General features: G+C 42.5%; 2 protein-coding genes across 3 annotated transcripts in view; one reads left to right on the forward strand and one right to left on the reverse strand.

The window, feature by feature from the left end:
* Nucleotides 1-395: 395 nt before the first annotated feature.
* On the forward strand, nt 396-18708 carry TMEM50A (transmembrane protein 50A). Of its 2 annotated transcripts, none has more exons than XM_043574090.1 (7): nt 396-545; nt 2093-2197; nt 4172-4284; nt 6938-7005; nt 8782-8874; nt 12496-12556; nt 18240-18708. In XM_043574090.1, exons 2-7 carry the CDS (start codon nt 2105-2107, stop codon nt 18283-18285), a joined length of 474 nt encoding a protein of 157 aa, XP_043430025.1. In that variant the 5' UTR covers nt 396-545; nt 2093-2104; the 3' UTR covers nt 18286-18708. The 2 variants fall into 2 exon arrangements, with proteins under 2 accessions (XP_043430025.1, XP_043430026.1); XM_043574091.1 differs by lacking the exon at nt 396-545 and adding an exon at nt 925-1048.
* A 1769-nt stretch (nt 18709-20477) lies between these two features.
* RHCE (Rh blood group CcEe antigens) overlaps nt 20478-22618 on the reverse strand; it is a 35643-nt gene continuing 33502 nt past the window's right edge. The window contains exon 10 of the mRNA XM_043574089.1: nt 20478-20690. Coding sequence (XP_043430024.1) covers nt 20664-20690 — 27 coding nt within the window. The 3' untranslated portion in view covers nt 20478-20663. The remainder of the gene's footprint in view (nt 20691-22618) is intronic.

Here is a 22618-nt window from a genome sequence, read left to right on the forward strand (position 1 = left end):
AAAGAAAGAAACAAACACCCTCAACAACTTAAAGCTGGGGCGAGGGCTGCAAACCCAGAGCCACTCTTTGCCCCACGCGGACCGGCACTTCTTCCCGCCACCGCAGGCCTGAGATAACTGCAGGGCCCTCCGCAGCCCTCGAAAATTTACCACCTCACACAGGACAGATCCAGGGCCCAACAGACGCCTCCCTTTTCGCAAAGCTGAAGACCAAGGGCGACTTTTCACACCTCTGCCGGGAAGGCGTACTCAGGCTAGCCCGCCCATCTTCGAAACGCCACGAGCGCCCGGCGCACCAGCCCACTTTGGCGCGGGGCACCCGTTCCCGCCGGCCCTCCGTCTGCCCTTTCCCCTCCCTCCCCGCGCCGCCCCCTCCGCCCCGGTCTCCGCATGCGCGACCGAGCCCCGGGGGGCGGTGCTGCTTCATCCGGGTACCCGGCGGCGGGTGGCTGTTTTGTTTTCTTGGCTGCAAACTGGGGGAAAGTGAGGCGGCCGCGCGCGGCGTGACACCTGGCTCGGGACTCACTGCACTGGCGGGGCTGGCCGTAAGTGCCGGGCGGGAGTGGGGGAGGGGGTCGCCGCCACAGGCCGGAGAGGGCTCGGGCCCGGGCCCGTCTGCCCGGCCGGTGCCGACCGAGTCATCGCCTCCACCCTCTGGGAGGCTGCGGGCTCGGGTTGTGCCTCCCTGGACCCTTCCCGGACGCTTCCTCCGTCCGGCTGCCGGACCGCGCCCCTCCCCGGGACGTCGCGGGGTCCCTCCGGCGTCTCCGCGGTCCCCTCCTTTAGGGTTGGAGAAACAGCCCCCGAGAGGGAGTGTCCCCGGCGGGTTCACGCGGCAGGGGGTGGCCGAGCTGGAACGAGTTCCCACATCCTCCCAGCCCGTGTCCACTGCGGACCGAGAATCCCGAGCTTGGGGGCGGGGTTTGTGCGGCAGTGTGACGGTAATAAACTTGAGAAAAGTGCACTCGGATGGGCTCGGGGCGGGGACATTGAGACGAACCGAAACTAACACAAACTGGATTGCTCTTCCTCCCAGGGAAAAACAAAGGTGAATGGTCAAAACTGGGCTTGTCTTAAAAACATATCAGTATTGGTTACAATCTCAGTTTTTAATATTTAATGCTTAAAAGGGATGTTACGATTGGACTCATTGCTCTTTTTTAGAATGTCATGTTTTTGGACAATCAGGATTGCTGGCTACAAGAGTAGTTGAACAGACGGGTTCAGAGTCGCTGGTAGGAGTTTGGGTGTGTCTTGATAATTAGCAAGTTATACGTAATTCAGGCTTTTTCATGCTCTGAAATAGAGATAATCCGGATGGGTTTTAGGCCAGGTCTGCCTAGGTCTGCTCGCAGGAATGGTTTTATGTAATTTGTTAGGTCGGGATTCATCACAGCGGATGTTTTCGTGTCCGAATTAGTATTAACTTCAATTTTGTGCTTTCTTTTGGCTGGAAAACATCTGTTAGAATCAGAAACATATTAAAATGAAATTGGTGTTCTTTACTGGAAGTGACACTAACACAAAGGGTTGGAGAAGGAAAAAAATAATGAAGTGAAAGGACGGGATGTGAGTCGAAGACCCGTAGGGCAGTGTTTAACTTCTTAATCTGAGTAGAAACACATGTCCTATGATAAAATGTGAAAATTACTAATACAAGTATTTTTTCATCTAACTGCATGCTTTACCTCAGCCAAAGTCTATCGTTGTCTCTCCATTATGTTAGTGCCCCTGGATTGTAAATGTTAAAATCACATAATAACTTAGTTTGGAATTAAAATGAATCATCGTTATAAATTTTTTCAATATTTGGATACCCACCTTTGTTCCTAGTTCTTAAATATACCAAAACCGTCTTTTAAATTAAACAAATAATAAGCTAAATGAATCTAAATTTTGTTTTCCAAAGTTTTGATGTGGAAATTCATCAAAAATTAAATATTCCGAAGAAGTATATGTAGCCAAAATAAAGTCTTTCACTTTTATTCAGTTACCCCTGAACTGTTAATTATCTTCTAGGAACAGAAGTCATGTTTGAAGCAAGTAAATAGAAGTACCTTATTTAGTTGATTTTTCTGTTTGTTTTTTTAAGTGACTTGAAAAAATGTCTGGATTTCTAGAAGGCTTGAGATGCTCAGAATGCATTGACTGGGGGGAAAAGCGCAATACTATTGCTTCCATTGCTGCTGGTGTTCTAGTAAGTGTCATTGGTAATTTGGCCATTCGTTATTTTGTTTGTTTTTATGTGTTTTGAATTCTGTATGAGGTTTTTAAATATGTACTATTTATTTTATCTTTGACCACTAAATTTGTTTTAACAAATGTTGATGTTTTGTTTATGCGGGGGTTGAGTTATTCCATTTTAAGAGTTGACCTTATGGTTTGATAGTGATTAGTACAATGGCTGGTTTTCTTTAAATGCATGGTATATAAGACAGTAAAGGTTTCTACATTTATTCATTATATGAATAATGCCTCCTTTTTGTCAGTACATTAAGTAACCAGAAAGTGTTTAAGAAAGAAACAGGTCAGAACCAGTGGAGAGAGATGGTTGCACTTTTTCATAATCCGGAGTTAACTTTCTTCTCAATCTCATTGAAAAACAAAAACCAAACAGGAAACTCATTAAAGTGTATTGCCGAGAAGTAATCTATAGTGTAAAATTTTTATTGACATTGCAAATCCCTCAAGGCATCTGATATTTGTGTTTTATGCTCTTATGTGGTCATGTGCTCTAAATAATGGATTTTAAATAAACAAACAAAAATCTAAGTTTAGGGACTCCTGGCTGGCTCAGTCAGTGGAGCATGTGACTGTTGGTCTTAGGGTTTAAGTTCAGGCCCCACACTGGGTGTTAAAATTACTTAAAAATAAATCTTGAAAAAAGAAAATCCGAGTTCAAATATCTCCTCTTTGCCTCGTCTCTGACATTTATAATTTATGAAAAATGATTACCCTATATTTTTCCAAAGTAACAGTAAAGTATAAAACGACTGTAGAGGGGCACCTGGCTGGCTTAGTCCGTAGAGCATGGGATTCTTGATCTCGGGGTTGTGAGTTCAAGCCCCACATTGGGCATAGAGATTACTTAAAAATAAAATCTTAAAAAAAACCAAAAAAAACAAAAAAAACAAAACTACTGTAGAAATTCTGCTCTTACAAACATCCAAAAAAAAAAAAAAACTTTACATTTTAGTTTACGAAGAAAATATCTTGAATAAAAGCACTGAGATGAGGGTAGAAAAATGAAAGAGGTACTCGGGCTAGCTGGTAAAAATGTCATTAATAGAGTATGGAGCTGTCTGTAACCTGATAAAAATAATTTGATTAGCCTAAATTAGTTATTTTTAAAGAATTGCCAGAAGATGGCAGTTCTCAGAGCTAACTGGGTCATGATTGGGAATGGGGGTAGGGTTCGGTGTTATTTTCAAAACCTTCTCAGTTACTTAGCAGAATTTGGTTAATATTTTACTCCTAAGTTTGTGGTTAGCTAATATTTGTGTAGTTTTAATGTTTTTCCTTATGTATTGGCCCTGGATAATATCCAGAACCAAATTCAATAAAGATAAATGATAACATCGTGTTTAAATTGAATTTAACCTCACACGTAAAAGCATCCATACACCGCACTATAATGCATCAAAAGGAAAGGCGAACTGCGGGGCCCTTACCTATCTCACGACACCAAGAGGACAGCTCAAATGCTGCCAACAATCACTATTCCCCATATTGTTTTGAATAATTTTTTTTTGTCTTCAGTGATAACATCTTTCTGGAAGCTTATAACATCAGCCACAAGCCACTCCTTCTGTCGATTGGCATGTGAATCACTTTTTTCCTTTCTCCTGCCATGAGATTATTACAACTTATTTCCAGTTCACACAATAAGATGACAGACTTTATTACAACAATATAAAATAATGACCAAAGTGGGCTTAGAAAAGAAGTTCGTGTTACGTGGTAATTGCTGGCCGACTTAAGGGTATCAAATATTTCCTCAGGGGTTAAGCCACATACACATTATATGCGAGAAACTGCCGGAACATTTAAGAAAATTTTGAAATTCATCCGAAGGGGTCTCTTAGATACTTTGCTTTCTTTTTAGCTAGTAAGATAGGAAGTTACTGTAATTTCTCACTAGTGTCACATTTTTGGTGTGTGTCTGCTTTAGTTTTTTACAGGCTGGTGGATTATCATAGATGCAGCTGTCATTTACCCCACGATGGAAGAATTCAACCACTCATACCATGCCTGTGGTGTCATAGCAACCATAGCCTTCCTCATGTAAGTGTCACTGTCCACACTACTTACGTAGATTGCCACAAAATAAAAATGTCTTACATGTAGTCGAGTAGAGTTCATATTTTTAAATGTCATCAACGTATTGGACATGGATTAAAAGTCAACTCGCAGAGGAGGACTTACAAAGAAAAGCAACCGTTCTCTTTCCTCTTCTCCCTTCCACCTCTCCTCTTCCACTCCCACCCCCAGCTTCTCTCCTCTCTCCTCTTCCTTCTGTACTGCTGATGTTTGTAACTTTACCTTTAGGTCAGAAACTGTGTCCTTTGCCTAAGCGTTTGTTTATTCACCCAGCCAACAACTATTCTTTAGGCTTTTGTGTTCTAGGCTCTGCTCTGGGTATAGGAAATGCAGCAGTGAATAAAACAGGAGGAAATCCATGCACTTATGGAATTTATACTCAAATGAGCGAGGCAGAGAGTAACCAAGGAGAAATAAATTGTGTATATAGCCTGTGAGATACCAGGAAGTGCTACAGAGAAGGCAGATAGATGTCAGCAAGGGTACAGAAATTTTCAGTAGAGTCAAGGAAGGCCTTCTGAAGAAGGTGCTTTCATAGGAAAGACTTGAAGAAATGAAGGAGGTGATTGTGGGGCTATATGAGAGAGAATCATTCCAGTCCTATGGAATAGCAAGGAAAGAGGCTCCATGGCAAGGAGACCAGGACGGCTGGAGTAAAGGGTCAAGGTCATAAAAGCCAGAGAAAACTGAGGAGACTGAAGAGGCATGAGAACAAAGTGTGTTTCATGATTCTGCTCTTTTGCTGTTAAGAGCATTATTGGGCCAACTGGGGAACTTGAATGACGTCTGAAGATTAGATGGTGGTAATGCATCATTGTTAGTATCCCAGTTTCGAGGCTTGTATTGTTCTCTGAAACTGTCTTGTTTGTAGGAAACACATACACATTTCTAGGGTGATGGAGCATCAGGTTGGCAACTTTCAAAATTTACTTGAACTGTACTTGACATCTTTTGTGTAAGTTTGAGATTATATGTGAAATTAGTAATGCCAGAGAGCAAATGGAGATTGTTCATTTCAGAATGTGCCTGATCGTGGAGACTGACATGGCAGGGGCGTGACTGTTTGACAGAGGGCTAGAGAGTTTACTGAGATGGCTCAGCAAGGAGAAAAGCAAGAGCAAAGTACCACTAACCCAAGAACATCTGCATTTTTAAAAAACACTAAGCTTGTTTGGGGCGCCTGGGTGTCTCAATAGGTTAAGCGTCCAACTTTGGCTCAGGTCACGATCTCATGGTTGGTAGGTTCGAGCCCCCCGTTGGGCTCTGTGCTGACAGCTCAGAGCCTGGAGCCTGCTTCAGATTCTCCCTCTCTCTTTGTGTCCCTCACCTGCTTGTGCGCTATCTCTCTCTCTCTCTTTTCCTCTCTAAAAAATAAGTAAAACATTTTTAAAAATTTTTATTAAAAAAAATCCTATGCTTGTTTTAAAATGTATTTATTTTGTGTACCAGATAATGTGGTTGATAATAGAGATCACTGAACATAATTATGAGTATTTTGATCATTCTAAAACTTAGATTTGAATAATTATGACTTCATATTACTATTTAAAAAATTAGGGTTCACATAGTCAGCACATTTATTGGGCACCTGCTATGTGCCAAGCCCTGTGCCAGGCACTGAGAATAAAAATGGGAAACAAGGTAGACACAGTCCTTGCCCTCATGAAGCTTACATTCTACTGGTAGACACACACACACACACACACACGCACGCACGCACGAGTGGAGATATATAGATATACACACAGATAATAGTGTGTATAAAATTTTATAACTTCTTAACTTAATATATTGTTAACATTGTCCTGTGATGTTTAAATTTTTGAACAATTACTTCTAAAGAAAGCCAGGTTATCTCGATTTAGAGTGGTTCTCTGTGAAAGTTAACGAAAGATTTCCTGTTTGGAACGTGTATCAGGGGCTAAAAAAAACCCCAACATTTTACCACTCGAATCCCTTTGATGATGTCTTCAGAGCAAAAAGCTTTTGTTTTGCTTGAAGTATAATTATTTCTCCAAACATTGGACCTTAGTACAGAATTATCCCCCCAAAAACCCCTCATTCCTAAGCCAATTTTAAGTACTTTGGGGTTGTCTAGGGACCACGCCCTCTCTGTTTTGTCAGCATGCATGTTACAGGTGGCATTTGCACAAATGGAAAGCTAGATAGATCCAAAGCTAACGATGGTTCCATCTTAGCAAGATCATTTTGAGGATTTCACTCTCAAACTTTAACAAATGAGACATAATTTTGAAAATTTCACTCTCAATGTTAGTGAGCGTCAGAATCACCTGAAGGACTTGTGAAAACTCAAATTGCTGGGCCCCTTGCCCAGAGTTTCTGCCTCAGTAAGTCTAGGGTGGGGCTGGGGAATTTTCTCTGTAATCAGTTCCCGGGTGATGTTAATTCTGCTGATCTGGCGGCTGTCACCACTGCTTAGACGCTATCTGCTTCAAGGGACTTGCTTAAGTTTACGTGAGCCCATTACTCAAGACTCATGAGGCCTCACCTTGCATTTGAGGCACTCTAGCTTATCGGCTCTGGTGATTTGATGTCGTGGGTAGTTTCCTCTTGGAGTCAAAGACCGTGATATCTTGGCTTTATTTTATTCACACAGGATTAATGCAGTATCAAATGGACAAGTCCGAGGTGATAGTTACAGTGAAGGTTGCCTGGGTCAAACAGGTAAATAGGTGTAAACGACATCTTACCGTATACATCCTTAAAAGTGAGAATTCTACATGGAAGGACCACTCGTCTAACCCCTTCACATCAGAAATAGGATGGAGGCCTGTCTAGAACAGAGGCTATAGATTTCAAGGCATAAGGTACAAGTCACATTTAATCGAAATCGGCTGTATAGTATAGTGTACACAGTCTTGAGTATATAACCCCATGCAATAATATGTACCACGGACGGTAAAAGACAATAGCTAATAAAAGAATCCATGTGCAAAATAGAACTTCTAGTACTTTAAGCTATACCATATAAATTCTTTTCTTCTCTTTTTTGCCAGCCTTACTTGATTGGATTGGCATTTTTGAAATAGTTTAGAATCACAGTATTTGGGGTGTGTTTTGAAATACACAACGTAAATTGTACCATCTTAACCATTTTTAAGTATACAGTTCAGTAGTCGTAAATGCATTCACATCATTGTGTAACCAACGTCCAGAACTCTTTGCATCTTGCAAAACGGAGTAGAGTAATAGAATTTTGGTGCTTAGGTTCACCCACTCCCTTCCCTCTCCACTGAGACTCCTGGGCTGCGCACCCAAGGGAGGCCAAATTCAGCATGCGTGTGGGTCGGCTTCCTCGAGAGTCCAGTATACGCAAAGACATGGGGGGCACATTTAGTAAGCAATTTAAATGGTAAACAAAATATTACATCCATACAAAAAGGAAACCTACAAATAAATACATTTAGGCAAAATCCAGGTGACTTTTTTTCTTTTTCTTTTTTTAATGAAACAGGAGAAGCTGCAGGAGTCAGCTCCGATCTACACTCTGACTCTCTGGTTCACTGTCTCTGCAGATGAACTTAAGTAGCAGAGATACAGGAGCCCTGACCTGCCATAACCGTGAACTGTAAACGAACAGACAGATGTTAGCGGCCAGCGCTGATACTGCTAAGCCAGTGATAGCTAGAGCCAGGACTAGACTGTGGCCCTCGCATCTCTGACTAACATTGGTTAGCTAGCACAGCTCGGGGGGCCAGAGTCCGTTGTATTTAATACCATATCTAAAACTGTCAGCTTATTATTTTCATAATGCTCTTATGTTTTGGAGATGAAATCAGAAATTAAATACAGCATTCTATTTGCTTTGCTGTATGGAAGAGGGCAGTGTTTTTATTAAAACGTATTCGTGCCAATTAAAGTCATGTCAGTTCATCTAAGGGCTGTTTATTTTGTAGCAAATCTTCATAAATATTATATAAATGTGATTTAAACCTTGTTTGTCCTCCTCTATTAACATAATTTTAATGTAGCTTTCCTAAGCGCCAGTCACAGTAAGTTTGAATTTATTTTGCTGCCTGACTTACCTATTCATCTATCACTGAATATGAATTTTTTGCTCAGTATACACATGTTATTGCCTCAAAGTTCTCCTGGAGGAGTCTAAATTTTGGAGTACAATTTCTAAAAATATATGGAGAATGAGCCTGTAAATATGAAACATATTTTGTGAGATTTTTATAGGATGGTTGAGGAGTTTTTCTCAGTATTCATATTTAAGGAGATTAATTATAGGCACTTAGAATACAGACCAGCCAACAGGAAGAAGGCCAACGTCTGCACTGATGAAAGATACTCAGCACATCTTTCATTCTTATTTTAGATTTTAAATGGCAATGATACATTTTTTCTGTTTTGGTTTTTGCTTTCCTTTTGAAAAGTTGATTGAACTGACTGCTGCCACATGAGAAACAATTCTGGTAAAATGTTATTTCTTTTAAGGTGCTCGCATCTGGCTGTTCATTGGTTTCATGCTGGCCTTTGGATCTCTGATTGCATCTATGTGGATTCTCTTTGGAGGTTATGTTGCTAAAGGTAAGAGAAAATAGTTTACATTTTACCTCAGTGGATTACTGAAGTTGTGCATTAAAGTTGGTTATTTTATTTGTTTATTTTGAGAGAGAGTGAGCGTGCACGGGGGAGGGGCAGAGAGCAAGGGAGAGAGAATCCCAAGCAGGCTCTGTGTTGTCAGCTTGGAGCCGGACCCAGGGCTCAGTCTTACAGACCATGAGATGGAAGATCGTGACCTGAGTCGAAACCAAGAGTTGGACGCTTAACCGACTGAGCCACCTAGGCGCCTCAAAAGTTGGTTTTTTTATTTTTATTTTTATTTATTTATTTTTTTGTAAGTTTATTTATTCCGAGAGAGAGAGAGAGACAGAGAGACAGAGAGACACAGAACAAGCTCGGGAGGGGCAGAGAGAGAGAAATACAGAGGATCCAAAGCGGGCTCTGTCCTGACAACAGAGAGGCCAATGTGGGGCTCGAACTCATGAACCAGAAGATCATGACCTGGCCGAAGTTGGAGGCTTAACCTGCTGAGCCACCCCGGCACTCCAGGTTATTTTAGAATAAAGCTTTTTTTTTTTTTTATCTAGATGGGTCAGCTACTAGCATTTATGCCTGGGAACTCCCTTCACCTTATCAGTATTTTGTTCGTTTGGTATGTTTTTGGTATTCCTTTCTTCTGGTTTTTTTTTTTTTTTTTTTCCTTCGAATAGAGCCTAGAAGTAATGGGACACAGCTCCAAACCTTGCTTCTCGTTGGCTTCCAAAAACCTCAAAAGCAGAATATATATGTTCTCAAGCTATTTGGCAAGTTTTGACTTGATGAATGATATCTATGCAAAGCTCTAACATCCTATAATTAAAATTTATTGAGGTTAGCCTCCCTGGTACTATGACATCATCTCCTTCTAGATAGAAAGTAAATGAGCACTTAATGTGCAAGTATCAGGCCACTTTAAAGCAAGGCCTACAGGAAAAGGCCTGCTCTTAGATCCCTGGTTGAAATTTCACCTTGAGGGACCCCGGAAAATTACGAAAATCCCTTAATGTTCCAGGTAAAATTGACTATGCTTCTCACAGTAAAAATATGGTATTGATGATTTGCAAAAACTGGACCAGCAGAGATCTAAACTAGCCCATATTTTAACCCTTTATTTCTTTGAACAGAATGTAATTCTTGGATTAAAATCGTGGGTTTCCTGAATTTTTAGGAAGATCTTTTAAGTCTTATAGACAGGAATGATAGTCTTTTTTAAATAGGTATGTTTTTTGTTGCTCATGTAAGTTATTACTCAAACCATGCTACCGAAAATGTAGAAGAGAAAAAAAAACAACTATAGCAGACTATAATAACGTCCTGCTCTGAAATGTTTTGGTGTATTTCCTTTGGCCTCTTCTTTTGTGTTTTTGTGTGGTTATAATCATACTGTAAATAAAGTTTCAAACACAGGCTTCTGCATTTTACATGATACCTTAAGTAGCTCTCTTGCTGCTACAAAATCTTTTATCACCATATTTTAAAAACAAAAATGTTACTTTTTTTATCTGAATTCCATAATACTTGTTTATTGTAGAATACTGAAAACATAAAAGAGCCTAAAGAAGTAAATAACATTATTTGTAATTCTTCTTTCCTGGATATAGCTGTTATTAATACAGAGCCCCTTTTTGTAGGAGAGTGTTTATCTCCTAGAGTTTTTAGTGATTTTTTTTTCCTAAAGGTTTCTGGAGTCAAGTTATGCTTTGAGAATTATTATCAGGAGATGTGTAATTTTATAAGTTGCCTTTCTGTAGGATCTTTTTATGAGCCGTTGTTACCACTAATACGGAATATTTAATGTGGCCTTGTAGTAGTGAAGGCCTATGCAAACCAGCTGTTACGGTGATCAGATTAAGTTAAAACTATTCTTTTTTTTTTTTTCTTCAACGTTCATTCATTCTTGGGACAGAGAGAGACAGAGCATGAACGGGGGAGGGGCAGAGAGAGAGGGAGACACAGAATCGGAAACAGGCTCCAGGCTCCGAGCCATCAGCCCAGAGCCCGACGCGGGGCTTGAACTCCCGGACCGCGAGATCGTGACCCGGCTGAAGTCGGACGCCCAACCGACTGCGCCACCCAGGCGCCCCAAGTTAAAACTATTCTGAGAAAAAGTGGATAATTTATCTATTCATCACACCTTGGCTCCAGTAGTAGAAACTTAGGAGAATTTCAACTTCAGTCTGGGATACATTGGAACAAATGATCCCCTGGCAGTCACTAGTGGCCACTCTGTCCCTCCAAATGTTTAGGCCAAAAACGGGGTGATTAAGGCCTGTCAAAGGTGATACCTCTTGTTCTCTCTCACCCCACATCAGTCCATCAGCAAATCCTATTGATTCTGCTGTTAAAATATATCCTGAATCCCACCACTTTATTTTTAAGTAATCTCTACACCCAGTGTAGGGCTTGAACCCACCACCCCGAGAAGAAGAGTTGCACACTCTACTGACTGAGCCGGCCAGGCGCCCCCCGAATCCCACCACTTTTTACCATCTCCATTACTGCCACCCTCATTCCGTCCCTTGTAGTCTCTCGTCCGACTTCCTGAAATAGCTTCCTCTTTGGTCTCTGTTTCTCCCCTTACCCTTTTACTCTCCCGTCCCCTCAGCACAGCAGCCAGAGGAATCCTCTTAAAATATGTCAGCTCATCTTACTTTTCTGCTCAGACCCTCCATTGGCTTCTCATCTCCCTCAGAACGAAAACCAGAGCCCTCACCATGACTGCAGAGCTCTATAGGATCTTCACACACACACACACATACACACACACACGCACACACACGCGCACACACACACGCACGCACGCACACGCACGCACACACGCACGCCCAGTTCGCCCCTCGTACTTTCCTGATCTGTCTCCTGCTTTTCTCTCTTTTGCACACATGACCATTCCTCTCAGGTGCCCGTATGTTCCCACCTCCAGGTGTTTGTGCCCTCTGTTCTGCTGCTTCTGCATGGCCCCTACCCTCACATCCTCCCTGACCTTATGCCAGTGTCACCTTCTTGTGAGCTCTTCCTGGCCACCTGTAGAAAATACATCATTCAAGGGGCAGCTGGGGGCACCTGGGTGGCTCAGTTGGCTAAGTGTCCAACTCTTGATTTCGGCTCTACTCGTGATCTCACAGTTTGTGGGATCAAGCCCCACATCGGGCTCTGTGTGGACAGCAGGGAGCCTGCTTGGGATTCTCTCTCTCCCTCTCCCTCTGCCCCTCCCCCACTCACGTGCTCTCTCCCTCTCAAGATAAAAAAAATAAACATTTTTTTTAAATGGCATCATTCACTACACTTCTCTTACCTTTTCCCACTTCATTTGTTTCTCCTTCTTTTCTACATTGTTTAGCTTCATGAAGATGAAAAATATTTTGCCTGTTTTATTCACTGCCATATTCTCAGCACATAACGATGCTGAACATAATATGCACTTGCTAAATATTTGTTAACTGAAGGAATCACTTACTAAACCAGTGCTAGACTCTGTCACACGTATTACATCATTTAATAAATATTCAAACCAACCATGGTTACTAGAAAATGTAATTATGTAAGGCAGGAAAACCGCTGTTCACCAGTATATCAGAAACTAAACGTTCGCAACTATTTTTACAGAAAAAGCCATCGTATATCCTGGAATTGCTGTATTTTTCCAAAATGCCTTCATCTTTTTTGGGTAAGTTTCTTTTGCATTCTTCATCCTATTTTCTTAATTCTTTTTTTATAATTGTTTCTTTTAAGTCACTTACTATATTTAGTTGCTTAAATTTACCCTGTCCAGTGCCCCTCCCCCATGCTGTGTCATAACATGTAAAGAATGAGGCTGAGAAAGATATTTTAATACATGAGTTGGTTCGTTGCCAACCTTGGGAACATACACTGGTTTTTTAAACTGCAACCATGTCCCCTTTAATGAAGAACTATGATTTGTGTAGATTTAGTTATGTAACACTGACTATGTTCATTTTATTTTATTCTTTATCATTTGCCTATGTTTCTTTTCTTTAAAAAGAAAGTTTACATTCTTTTTTTCCAATAAAAAAAAAAATATATATATATAATAGAATTTAGAATAAAATTTAGAATAGAATTTAGAATAGAATTTAGTGATTCATCACTTCCATATAACACCCAGTGCTCATCCTGACAGGTGCCCTCCTTAATAACCCATCACCCATTTAGCCCATCCCCCCCACCCAACACCCCTCCAGCAACCCTCAGTTTGTTCTCTGTATTTAAGAGTCTCTTATGGTTTGTCTCCCTCTCTGTTCTTACATTATTTTTGCTTCCCTTACCTTATGTTTATCTGTTTTGTATCTTAAAGTCCTCATGTGAGTGAAGTCATGATATTTGTCTTTCTCTGACTCATTTCGCTTAGCATAATACCCTCCAGTTCCATCCGCGTAGTTGCCAATGGCAAAATTTCATTCTTTCTGATTGCCGAGTAATACTCCATTGTATATGTATATATAGCACATCTTCTTTATCCATTCATCAGGACAATGTTCATGTTAAATCTGTATCTCTAACAGTTGCTTTCAGTGAAAGCCTGCTTAAAACCCTTTCTCCTTACAATTTTGTTTCCGAGTGCATTTTATAGTTCTTTCTATCCTTGGCGTTACTAGAACTTATGCATGAGATTTGAGGTGTGGAGAAGTCCTAACATTCTTTATCCTTCTGATGCAATGACAAATGAAAAGATTAAAAAATCCCCTGAAAAGGGACACCTGGGTGGCTCAGTCGGTTGAGTGACTGACTTCGGCTCAGGTCATGATCTCACTGCTCATGAGCTCGAGCCCTGTGTCGGGTTCTGTGCTGACTGCTCGGAGTCTGGAGCCTGCTTTGGATTCTATGTCTCCCTCTCTCTCTGCCCCTAACCCACTCGCATTCTGTCTCTGTCTCTCTCAAAAATAAATAAACATTAATAAATTTTTTTAAAAACCCCCTAAAAACCTTAATACGTTTATCAATAATCTTCTTCAGTGTTCACTCTTTAGGGAAACTAAGGGTCTGCCCTTTTCCCTGGCCTTAGCCTCCCCAACCCCAGCCTCACCACAGCTTCTCTTTATCTTCTGCATCAGGGATTCTTAACCATCATACCATGAGTAGGGATCTGAAGATGGGGAACCACCAGACATTTGTGTATGCAAGACACTGGTGTTTCAGCTTGTTTCTGGGAAGAGATCTATGGCTTTCACCAGATATTCCAAGAAGTCCCTAATCCAAAAAAGGTTCAAACACTATGTTGTAGGACAGTCCATGGTCAGACTTTCCTTCTCTGCTCCTTCCTACCCACCCCCCCAAAAGGGGAAATCGAAGCCCCGTATCCACTTGTTGCCATTCAGTAACATTCAGCCGTGATATTCAGACTTCTTCCTTCACCAGGAATTCTTGGAATTTTATAAAATCAGTTTGGAAATAAGACAAATGTGAACTTGGGGACGCCTGAATGGCTCAGTTCATTGAGAATCAGACTTCAGCTCAGGTCATGATCTCGCAGTTCATGATTGGAGCCCCTCTCTGCTGTCATCATAGAGCCCACTTCGGATCCTCTGTCCCCCTCTCCCTGCCCCTCCCCTGCTGGTTCTCCCTCCTTCCCCCCCCCTCAATAAATTAACCTTAAAAAAAAAAAGTGTGAACTTAGGAGTGGCAAGAGGCACAACATCTTTGGGTCATTCTTATAAAACTAGTGGAGAAAACCCAAAGAACAACAACAATAACAAAACAATACAATAATAACAACAATAACAAAATAAACAAATAATAAACAACAATAACAAAAAGTTAAGCCACTGATTTTATGTGGAAAATAATAATGACCAAAGTTCATTGAGCAATTATTATGCACGAGGCACCTTTCTTTTTTTTTTTCTTTTTTTTTAATGTTTATTTCTGAGACAGAGACAGAGCATGAGCGGGGGAGGAAGAGAGAGAGAGGGAGACACAGAATCTGAAGCAGGCTCCCGGCTCTGAGCTGTCAGCACAGAGCCCGACGCGGGGCTCAAACTCCCAGACTGTGAGATCATGACCTGAGGCGAAGTCGGTCGCTCAACCGACTGAGCCACCCAGGTGCCCCATGAGGCACCTTTCTTAGTGTTTTACCTGTATGCTCTCAGCCAATCCCCGGCACAGCTCTGGAGGACACCCCGTCACCCCCATGTTATATGTGAGAACAAGCACAGAGAAGGTAGGCTCCTTGTCTGAGATCGTCCGGCTAGAACTGAGGCTGACTCGAGTTCAGGCTCCAGCTACTGGGATGATGACATTTGAAATCTGGGGTGAAATCAGTTGGCGTTTTCTCCTTTTGCTGTCCGCAACCGGTTGTTTAGTGTTAGTTCTGTTTCCCTCCTCCCCCGTCCTTTTTTTAGAGTGTAACACTAGACTTCAAAAATGCAGCATGAGTAAACCTCGTTCCTCAACGTATGAAATAAAATTTGAGGACGTTTGTTACTTTGTAGGGTAGTGTAGCATGCTTATGAGAAAGACAGCGTTGACAGTTAGGATTTCTTGTCATTTCAAGCTGCGGTGCTGAGGCTTGGGCATCTGTAAGGAAGGACCAAGCACCCTGAGCTCGCTACTCCCGTATGTCCCCAGCGGTAGAGGTGCCCCGAGAACTAAGTACCCCACAACTTCAGCCAAAGGAAGGTAGCATAAGGGTGCGTAAGAAAAGCTTCCTAGGGAGGGGATTTACTGAGAACCAGCCAGGGAGGGGAAACGGCAGCCTTCTTTATCATTATTTACTCTGGCAGTGATAAAGGATGAAACAGGTTCCACGCTGAGATGCTGCTTGTGGCAGAGAAGTCACTCTGTCACAGCACGGAGGAACAGAGGATTGAGGGGGAAGATTTTCGGGAAATGTGTATCTCTTCCAATGAGAGAAGAAACACTAAGTTCATACAGCAGTTTTCATATGTCACAAAACCTCGGAAACCAGTCATGGACTTGTCCCAAATTACGATAAATTCCTTTTATATGCAACAAGTTTGGTTAGTTTCTCATTTGGTCCTGTTGTCCCTGTTAAGTGTAAAAAGGAATTCGGGTTTTTGAAAATACTATAAGCAAAGTGAAGTCAAATTCAGCAAATAGGCACTGCTACTAGGATAGTTGTAGCTGATTGCCTACCATTCTGATTCGTAACAGAACAATACTCAGCAACAGCTGAGAAATTACGGTTTCAGAAATCAGACACAGATGTCAGTACCAAAGGTGACCATCTGACAGTGTAGGAGGGACTGGCTTTTGCCCAAGAAACTCTTCAGATTACAATTTACATCTGTTGGGCAGTATTCTGAAGTGTGTCGCATTCAGGCTCTCTGGAGGGTGGAGGCCTCCCTCATCCTAACCAGAAGATAGAGACCAGATCACTTTTTGGAGCATTTAGGAAATCCTTTATAAAGAGAAATTAACATACTTGCGAGAGTGTATAGACCGTTCCCTGGTTGCATTTTTGTTTTCATCAAAAGACGCTCAAGTGTTTATTTTTCTAAGGGTAAACTGATCATTAGGATTGTAGGCTTAACCTTAAGTATACACTGCTAACTGGGAAACAGATGAGAAAACAAAATGAAAACCTCCATATGCCACTGGCGTCTGCTTCCGTCTTCAGTTTCGCCCTCACGCTGGCCCCCCCCCATCCAAGGCCCAGCGAACCTGCCTCTGAATTGTCTTACACTTGTTCCCTTGTTGTCCATTTCTCCTGTTCGGTCACCACCATCCCGTCCTGAGCAGTTCACATCCCTGATTGGTTCCTCCCTTGAATCCAGTTTTCCTGTGTCACTTTTCCATCTAAAAACATGGCTCTAATCCTGTCATTTCCCTTGTTAAAATTTTTCAACGTTTATTTATTTTTGGGACAGAGAGAGACAGAGCATGAACGGGGGAGGGGCAGAGAGAGAGGGAGACACAGAATCGGAAACAGGCTCCAGGCTCGGAGCCATCAGCCCAGAGCCCGACGCGGGGCTCGAACTCACGGACCGCGAGATCGTGACCTGGCTGAAGTCGGACGCTCAACCGACTGCGCCACCCAGGCACCCCCCTTGTTAAAATTTTTCAAAACTTGGAGCTGTCTCCAGAAGAACTCAACACTAGCGGCCATCCCGCAAGATTCTGTCCACAGTTCTGTCTTGTTTATCCTGTACGGTATTTTCTGTTTTATTGAGCCGATGGTTCAGAATCAAGAGATTTTTACATCAAAATCTGAATTTTTGGCTTTTCTTCAAAAACTGGAAGATCTGACGATCCTGAGCCTCGCATGGCAACCATCAGCTGGAGGCGAATAGTTGTTCAAGTAGGGGACGCAGCTCAGTAGAACCCCATTTCAGAAATCGGCCGAGAGGGGGGTCGGTTGCCCCCTGGAGTAGAGCGCGCAGGCTGGCACTGCCCTCTTGACTCACTTAAGACTCGGAAAGCCCCTGTGGGCAGTTTGCCACCCTGGTCAATTGGCTTACCAAATCCTGGCCACCCCCATTCCCTCCCTTTCTTACCCCTGAAGCTCTAATCTAGCTGTACTGGACTCTTCCTGTTCTGCACCTCAGACACCTTTATGTGTATCTGCAGATCTAGACCTAGACAGGTACCTTCTTATGTGTGTAATTGCCCTCTTGCCCCTCTTAAGTTGAAACCTTGAAGAGAGCTGTAGATAGCTCCCCCCCAAACCCGGGATTGTACGTTCTGTGTGTGCGTGTTCCTGACGCCACAGTCTCCTGGGCTTTTCCTCCTGGGCTCTTCCCGAGGCCCCGTGGTCTTTTCTTCCTCTTTGCCTTTTGATCTACTGTTTCCTCTCCTGAAACCTCTTCCTTCGTCAAACTAGCTTCTGTCCCTGCAAATCTCCCATTCAGACTCCTGCTTGCCCCTCAAAGCCCATCTCAAATATTACTGCCCCTGTAACTCCTTTTCTAACACATTCAGGCCGAATAAATTCTATAGGCTTCTGTGCTCCCTCAACATGTGGTATAAATACCTCCTCCCCCTTCCTCACCTCTCTCGCCATTACCACGCTGTGTCATCAAGAACGTGAACAACTTGAGGGCAGACCCTGTATCTTACTCATCTTTGTAGCCCTAGCATCCAGCACGTCTACACTCAAGAAAGGTTTGTGGAATGAATATGATAGTATGGTTACCTACCAAACTCTGGTTAACTTTTTAAGGGTGACATACGTCTTCAGCCCCTGGAGGCTAAGGCAGTGGTGGAGTTGGTGGGTAACTGCACATGATCGGTGTCTATTCTGATACGTTCCATGGCTTTTTTCATACAACTCGGCAAGTCTTTGTTGCCAGTTTCCCACCATTTTCCAAATCTCACATACTCATTTTAGCCCCAAACTCAACTAGGTGTGATGTTTCTGATTTCATTTGCAGGGGACTGGTTTTTAAGTTTGGCCGCACTGAAGACTTATGGCAGTGAAAACCTCCGATTTACTTCTGCGCAGCAGCCCTGCATGGGTTTTTTACTTTTCACTCCCAGTTTTTTGTAATGCCATTTTCTAAGCTCATTTTTGAGTGTGGTCTCAGCTTCAATTTGTGTACTACTAAAATCATGAGAACTTCCTGTGTAAGCAACAAGAATCGATTGTGGTAAGCATTGGATTTACTTATAAAATGTTGAAAATATGCCACATGAGTAACTTTAATTAAGTCTTATCATGGTATAACTTGTAAAAATCAATTACAGAAGAAATTACGGATGCATCTCATATGAGCATTTGTCATATCTAAGGTCCAAAACTGTGATTCAAGTGCTCTGAAGATTTAATGTGTCTGTGTAAATGTGGCTTATTCTGTGTCAGATGTTAAATAAGATATAAACATTTTCATGTTTTTAAATCTACACGGTGGCCAGAATTCTTTCTTGCTATACTTTGTGTTTGGTTTCTACAGTTTTGCCAAAAATTCTGCAAACATTTCAGTGTCAGTAGCCACTGAGGGTCTCCCAAGGGGGAGTGAACCTGTCGGAAGAGAAGCTCCTGATTTCAGCCACGAGGCTGCTCAGAAGTGTCCCTTCAGTACCACTGATGGGGGAGGCAGGGGTTGGCAGTCACTCAGCGATGACACATGGTCCTGGCGGGACGCCGACAGTCAGTTCGCATCCACCATCGAAGGAAAGACGAAGAGGATAGAGACTTGACACTAGGCTTTACTCTGGCGACAGGATTTTATGTTGTTGGTTTGACAGTCATTTGGATTCCAAGTTTCATCGTATCTCTGTACTGAACCACCAACCTCAAGATAGACCCAGCAAGGTCAATTATAATTACAAACATTAACTACCGCGAATTCTCATAGTCTGTTTCTCTTTGGAACCCTATTATCTGTCAGGCTCTTCCTGAATCTTGGCAAAATGGGAATCTTTTTTTAAAGATTTACTATGGGATAAATCTAAAGATAACTATGGGGTCCGTGTTCTTCAGAACTACAGCTCGAAATGTTTTCTTTCATAGAACTTGCTACAGTTAGCCCTTCGTGAAACACAAAATACCTCTTAGATGATTTAAATTTGTGGTACTCTTTTCCCTACCAGCCATGTGGTCTTCTAGCACATATGCTCTGGAATATTGCCTGGGCATCCACACACACTCAAAGAAATGGCCGTGTTGTTGCCATCCCACAGCCAATCATTCACGGTGGGTTTTTAGAGAACCGGAGGGCACCTTAGAGGTTGAAGGTCCACCTTCTCTTTTTACAGATGGAGGAACCAGACGGTGGAAACTTAAATTTCTCAAGGTCGTACATAGAACTAGTTTTGAAATCTTGAGTCGGTGTACCTCCACAATGGACCACAACATCTTCCCCTGTGCTCAGGGAATAAGAACTACTTTGTGAAACTGCTGCAATAGAAACACAGTGTCCACATTATAGGACTAAATATAAGTGAATTCTTAATTTTTCCCTGTTTTATATCATCTGCTCTGCTGATGTAGACAAGAGTTCACTGGGTAGCACAACACACTTTGTTGAGCATGAGAAAGAATCTTAAGAATTGTCAATAAAATTGAACCCAATACTGGGACGCCTGGGTGCTTCAGTCAGTTGAGCGTCCGACTCTTGATTTTTGACTTGGGTCATGAGCTCATAGCTCATGAGATAAAGCCCTGTGTCAGGCTCTATGCTGACAGCGCAGAGCCTGCTTGCTTGGGATTCTCTTTCCCTCTCACTCTGCCCCTCCCCACCTCGCACATGTGCACACGCTCTCTTTTTCAAAATAAATAAACACTAAAAAATTAAACCAAAGAAATAAAGTTAAATGTGTATGTTTAAAACAAAAAGTTGAACCAATATCTTAATTATGTGTCTGCACCCAAGAAAATATTGACAGCATCATCTTTAAGGAAACCAAATATTTAGGGGCGCCTGGGTGGCTCAGTCGGTTGGGCGTCTGACTTCAGCTCAGGTCATGATCTCGTGGTCCATGAGTTCGAGCCCCGCATCGGGCTCTGTGCGGACAGCTCAGAGCCTGGAGCCTGCTTCCGATTCTGTGTCTCCCTCTCTCTGGCCCTCCCCCCACTCACACTCTGTCTCACTCTCTCTCTCAAAAATAAATAAACGTTAAATTAAAAAAAAAAAAAGGAAACCAAACATCTATTTTAAGCTATTACGAAATGACCATTTAAACAAATGTTTAATCTTTTTTTAAATATCGCATTTATCTCTGACCTTGTCTCATTGTATGTAATTAGGGAGACTTCACTGTAAAGAGTGTCTGTTGTACACACAAAAAGGGTGAATAACCATGAAAGGAGGTGGTCTCGATTTCAGACAGGACTTCTGCTTCTTGGATGCTTTTGCTTAAAATCCAACAGCCAAATGAGGAAACTGTAAAAGCAAAGCAAACAGATGAGCCCTTAGACTTTTGAAATGTGGACACATACTGAGTCTGGTCTTTGGAAACTTCTATTTGGACCAAAATGCTGTCTCATCACAAAGATCTTAGAAGGTCTTTCATAAAATGTGAACTGGAAGAGCTCTTCGATAGACCTTCATTCTCAGAGCTCTTTGCCCAAGTCGTGGATACACGGTGATCGGCTTTTGTTTGAATGTCTCCAGTGATGGAGGACACACTACTGTACAAAGCAGTTCGTTCCGTTTTGCAGACAAGTTCAACTTGTTCGGCATTTACACAGCATTGCCCACTGGGCCTACTTAGATTCTTTGGAGAAGCATAGAAGAACATCGTTTTCTTTTTCTCCATGACAGTCTTTGAAGTATTTGAAGATTGTCTTTAGGTCCCCTTTGGGTGTTCTCTTCTGCAAGCTGAAAATACCAAGTTGTTTGGTTGTGCTGTGTCACGCCCACCAGACATCACTGCGTGTTGAGTAACCTGGATCACAGAATTCTAGAACTGGAAATCCGAGGAGCTAACATTTATGGGGCGTTTTTTTTATGGATCCGTGTGCTGTCGTTTCACACACAGTATCTCCTTTAAATCCTACAACAACCTAGTGAGATACTGCTATCACTCTGTCCATTTCAGAGATGGGGGCACTGAAGCTCGGAGAGACCCCAGGACAAGAGGTGGTGGAACCCAGATCTGCCTCCAGAATGTGGAATTTGAGCCCATTTTACAAACGAAGAAACAGCCCCAGAAAAGGAAAGTGACTTGCCTGAAGGCACTAGCCTGCCACTGGGGGAGCTAGGACTTGAATTCAGATCCACCTTCCAGAACAGTGCTCTTTTTCAGGGGCCTCTCCAGGAGGAGAGGAGTCAGTTGGCAGGCTCCTAATCTGTTTTCCTACTTTGCTCTAAAAACCGCCTCTCCTCATTTTTGTTGAACAAGCATTTGTTGGATCCTTACTGTGTGTCTAGAACATTTATTTTAATCGGAAGCTGGGGTGATACCCGTGCGACAAGGCTAGGTTTCGAGAATTTTACAAAACAGCAGGAGGAACTCGTAACACATTCTGAGGTATTTTCATGCTAAATCAGTGGTGGTGTTTGTATTTCTTGGCAAGGAAATCATGTTAAAAATAAGCCGCAAATACTTGTTCAGAAGCCAGTGGATGATCTTCAGCATACTTGCACTCGTTTCAGAATCCATTCTACAAGCTTAAACTTACTTTACTCGACTCTCAAACATTATCTGTACCATTTCCCCACTGAAACTTCCGGGAGCTTCCAGCTGCCTGAAGGGTAAGTCAAGTGGCTCTAGCCTACCTTTCATCCTTCCCTTCACCAACTCTCTGCTGAGCCAGATGGCCTCATGCTTCTCCTGTTCCCCTTGCTTGCAATGTCTTTCACTTCCCGTCACTTACCCAAATCCAACACAACTCCAAGCTCCATTTTCCCTGACCTCCCCAGACTCAGGATCCTACCCTCCTCTCCTTCCAGCAGCTACTGCCAGGATCACGTACTCCGTTCTGAACAGAGCTATGCACCTAGAAAGACCCAGTCCCTCCAAGGGGTGAAAGCCCTAGTTTCTCTGAGATGCCCTCCTCCCCCACGGTACCCAGAACAGGGGCTTGCCTGCGGCAGACTCCCAACAAAGCTATTTTCTGCAGAAAGGTTAACTGTGGGATTAATTTGAGTAAGTGGATGTCAGTGAGTCCTTGTGCTTTGGAAAGCACAAAATAAAATCCATGGGCTATTGAAATTAAAAGTTGAAGGAAGGAATTTACTCTCTTAGTGAAGGCACAAGCCACATGAAATCTTGTGTTATGAACTGAATTTTTGTAAATCAGTATCTGAGTTAGGATTATTGTCATCTACAGGAAGATGGGATTAGTATATGCAGTTTCTTGAGACTT

Source organism: Prionailurus bengalensis, chromosome C1 (genome assembly GCF_016509475.1).
Source record: "Prionailurus bengalensis isolate Pbe53 chromosome C1, Fcat_Pben_1.1_paternal_pri, whole genome shotgun sequence".
NCBI classification, from domain to species: Eukaryota; Metazoa; Chordata; class Mammalia; order Carnivora; family Felidae; genus Prionailurus; species Prionailurus bengalensis.

What these genes read in the sequence shown, in the direction of transcription:
- TMEM50A (XM_043574090.1), top strand. Translation starts at nt 2,105, where the DNA reads ATGTCTGGATTTCTAGAAGGCTTGAGATGCTCAGAATGCATTGACTGG. An exon ending in GCAACCATAGCCTTCCTCAT is followed by an intron (nt 4,285 to 6,937) that starts GTAAGTGTCACT and finishes TTATTCACACAG; the next exon opens with GATTAATGCAGTATCAAATG. An exon ending in TGGAGGTTATGTTGCTAAAG is followed by an intron (nt 8,875 to 12,495) that starts GTAAGAGAAAAT and finishes CTATTTTTACAG; the next exon opens with AAAAAGCCATCGTATATCCT.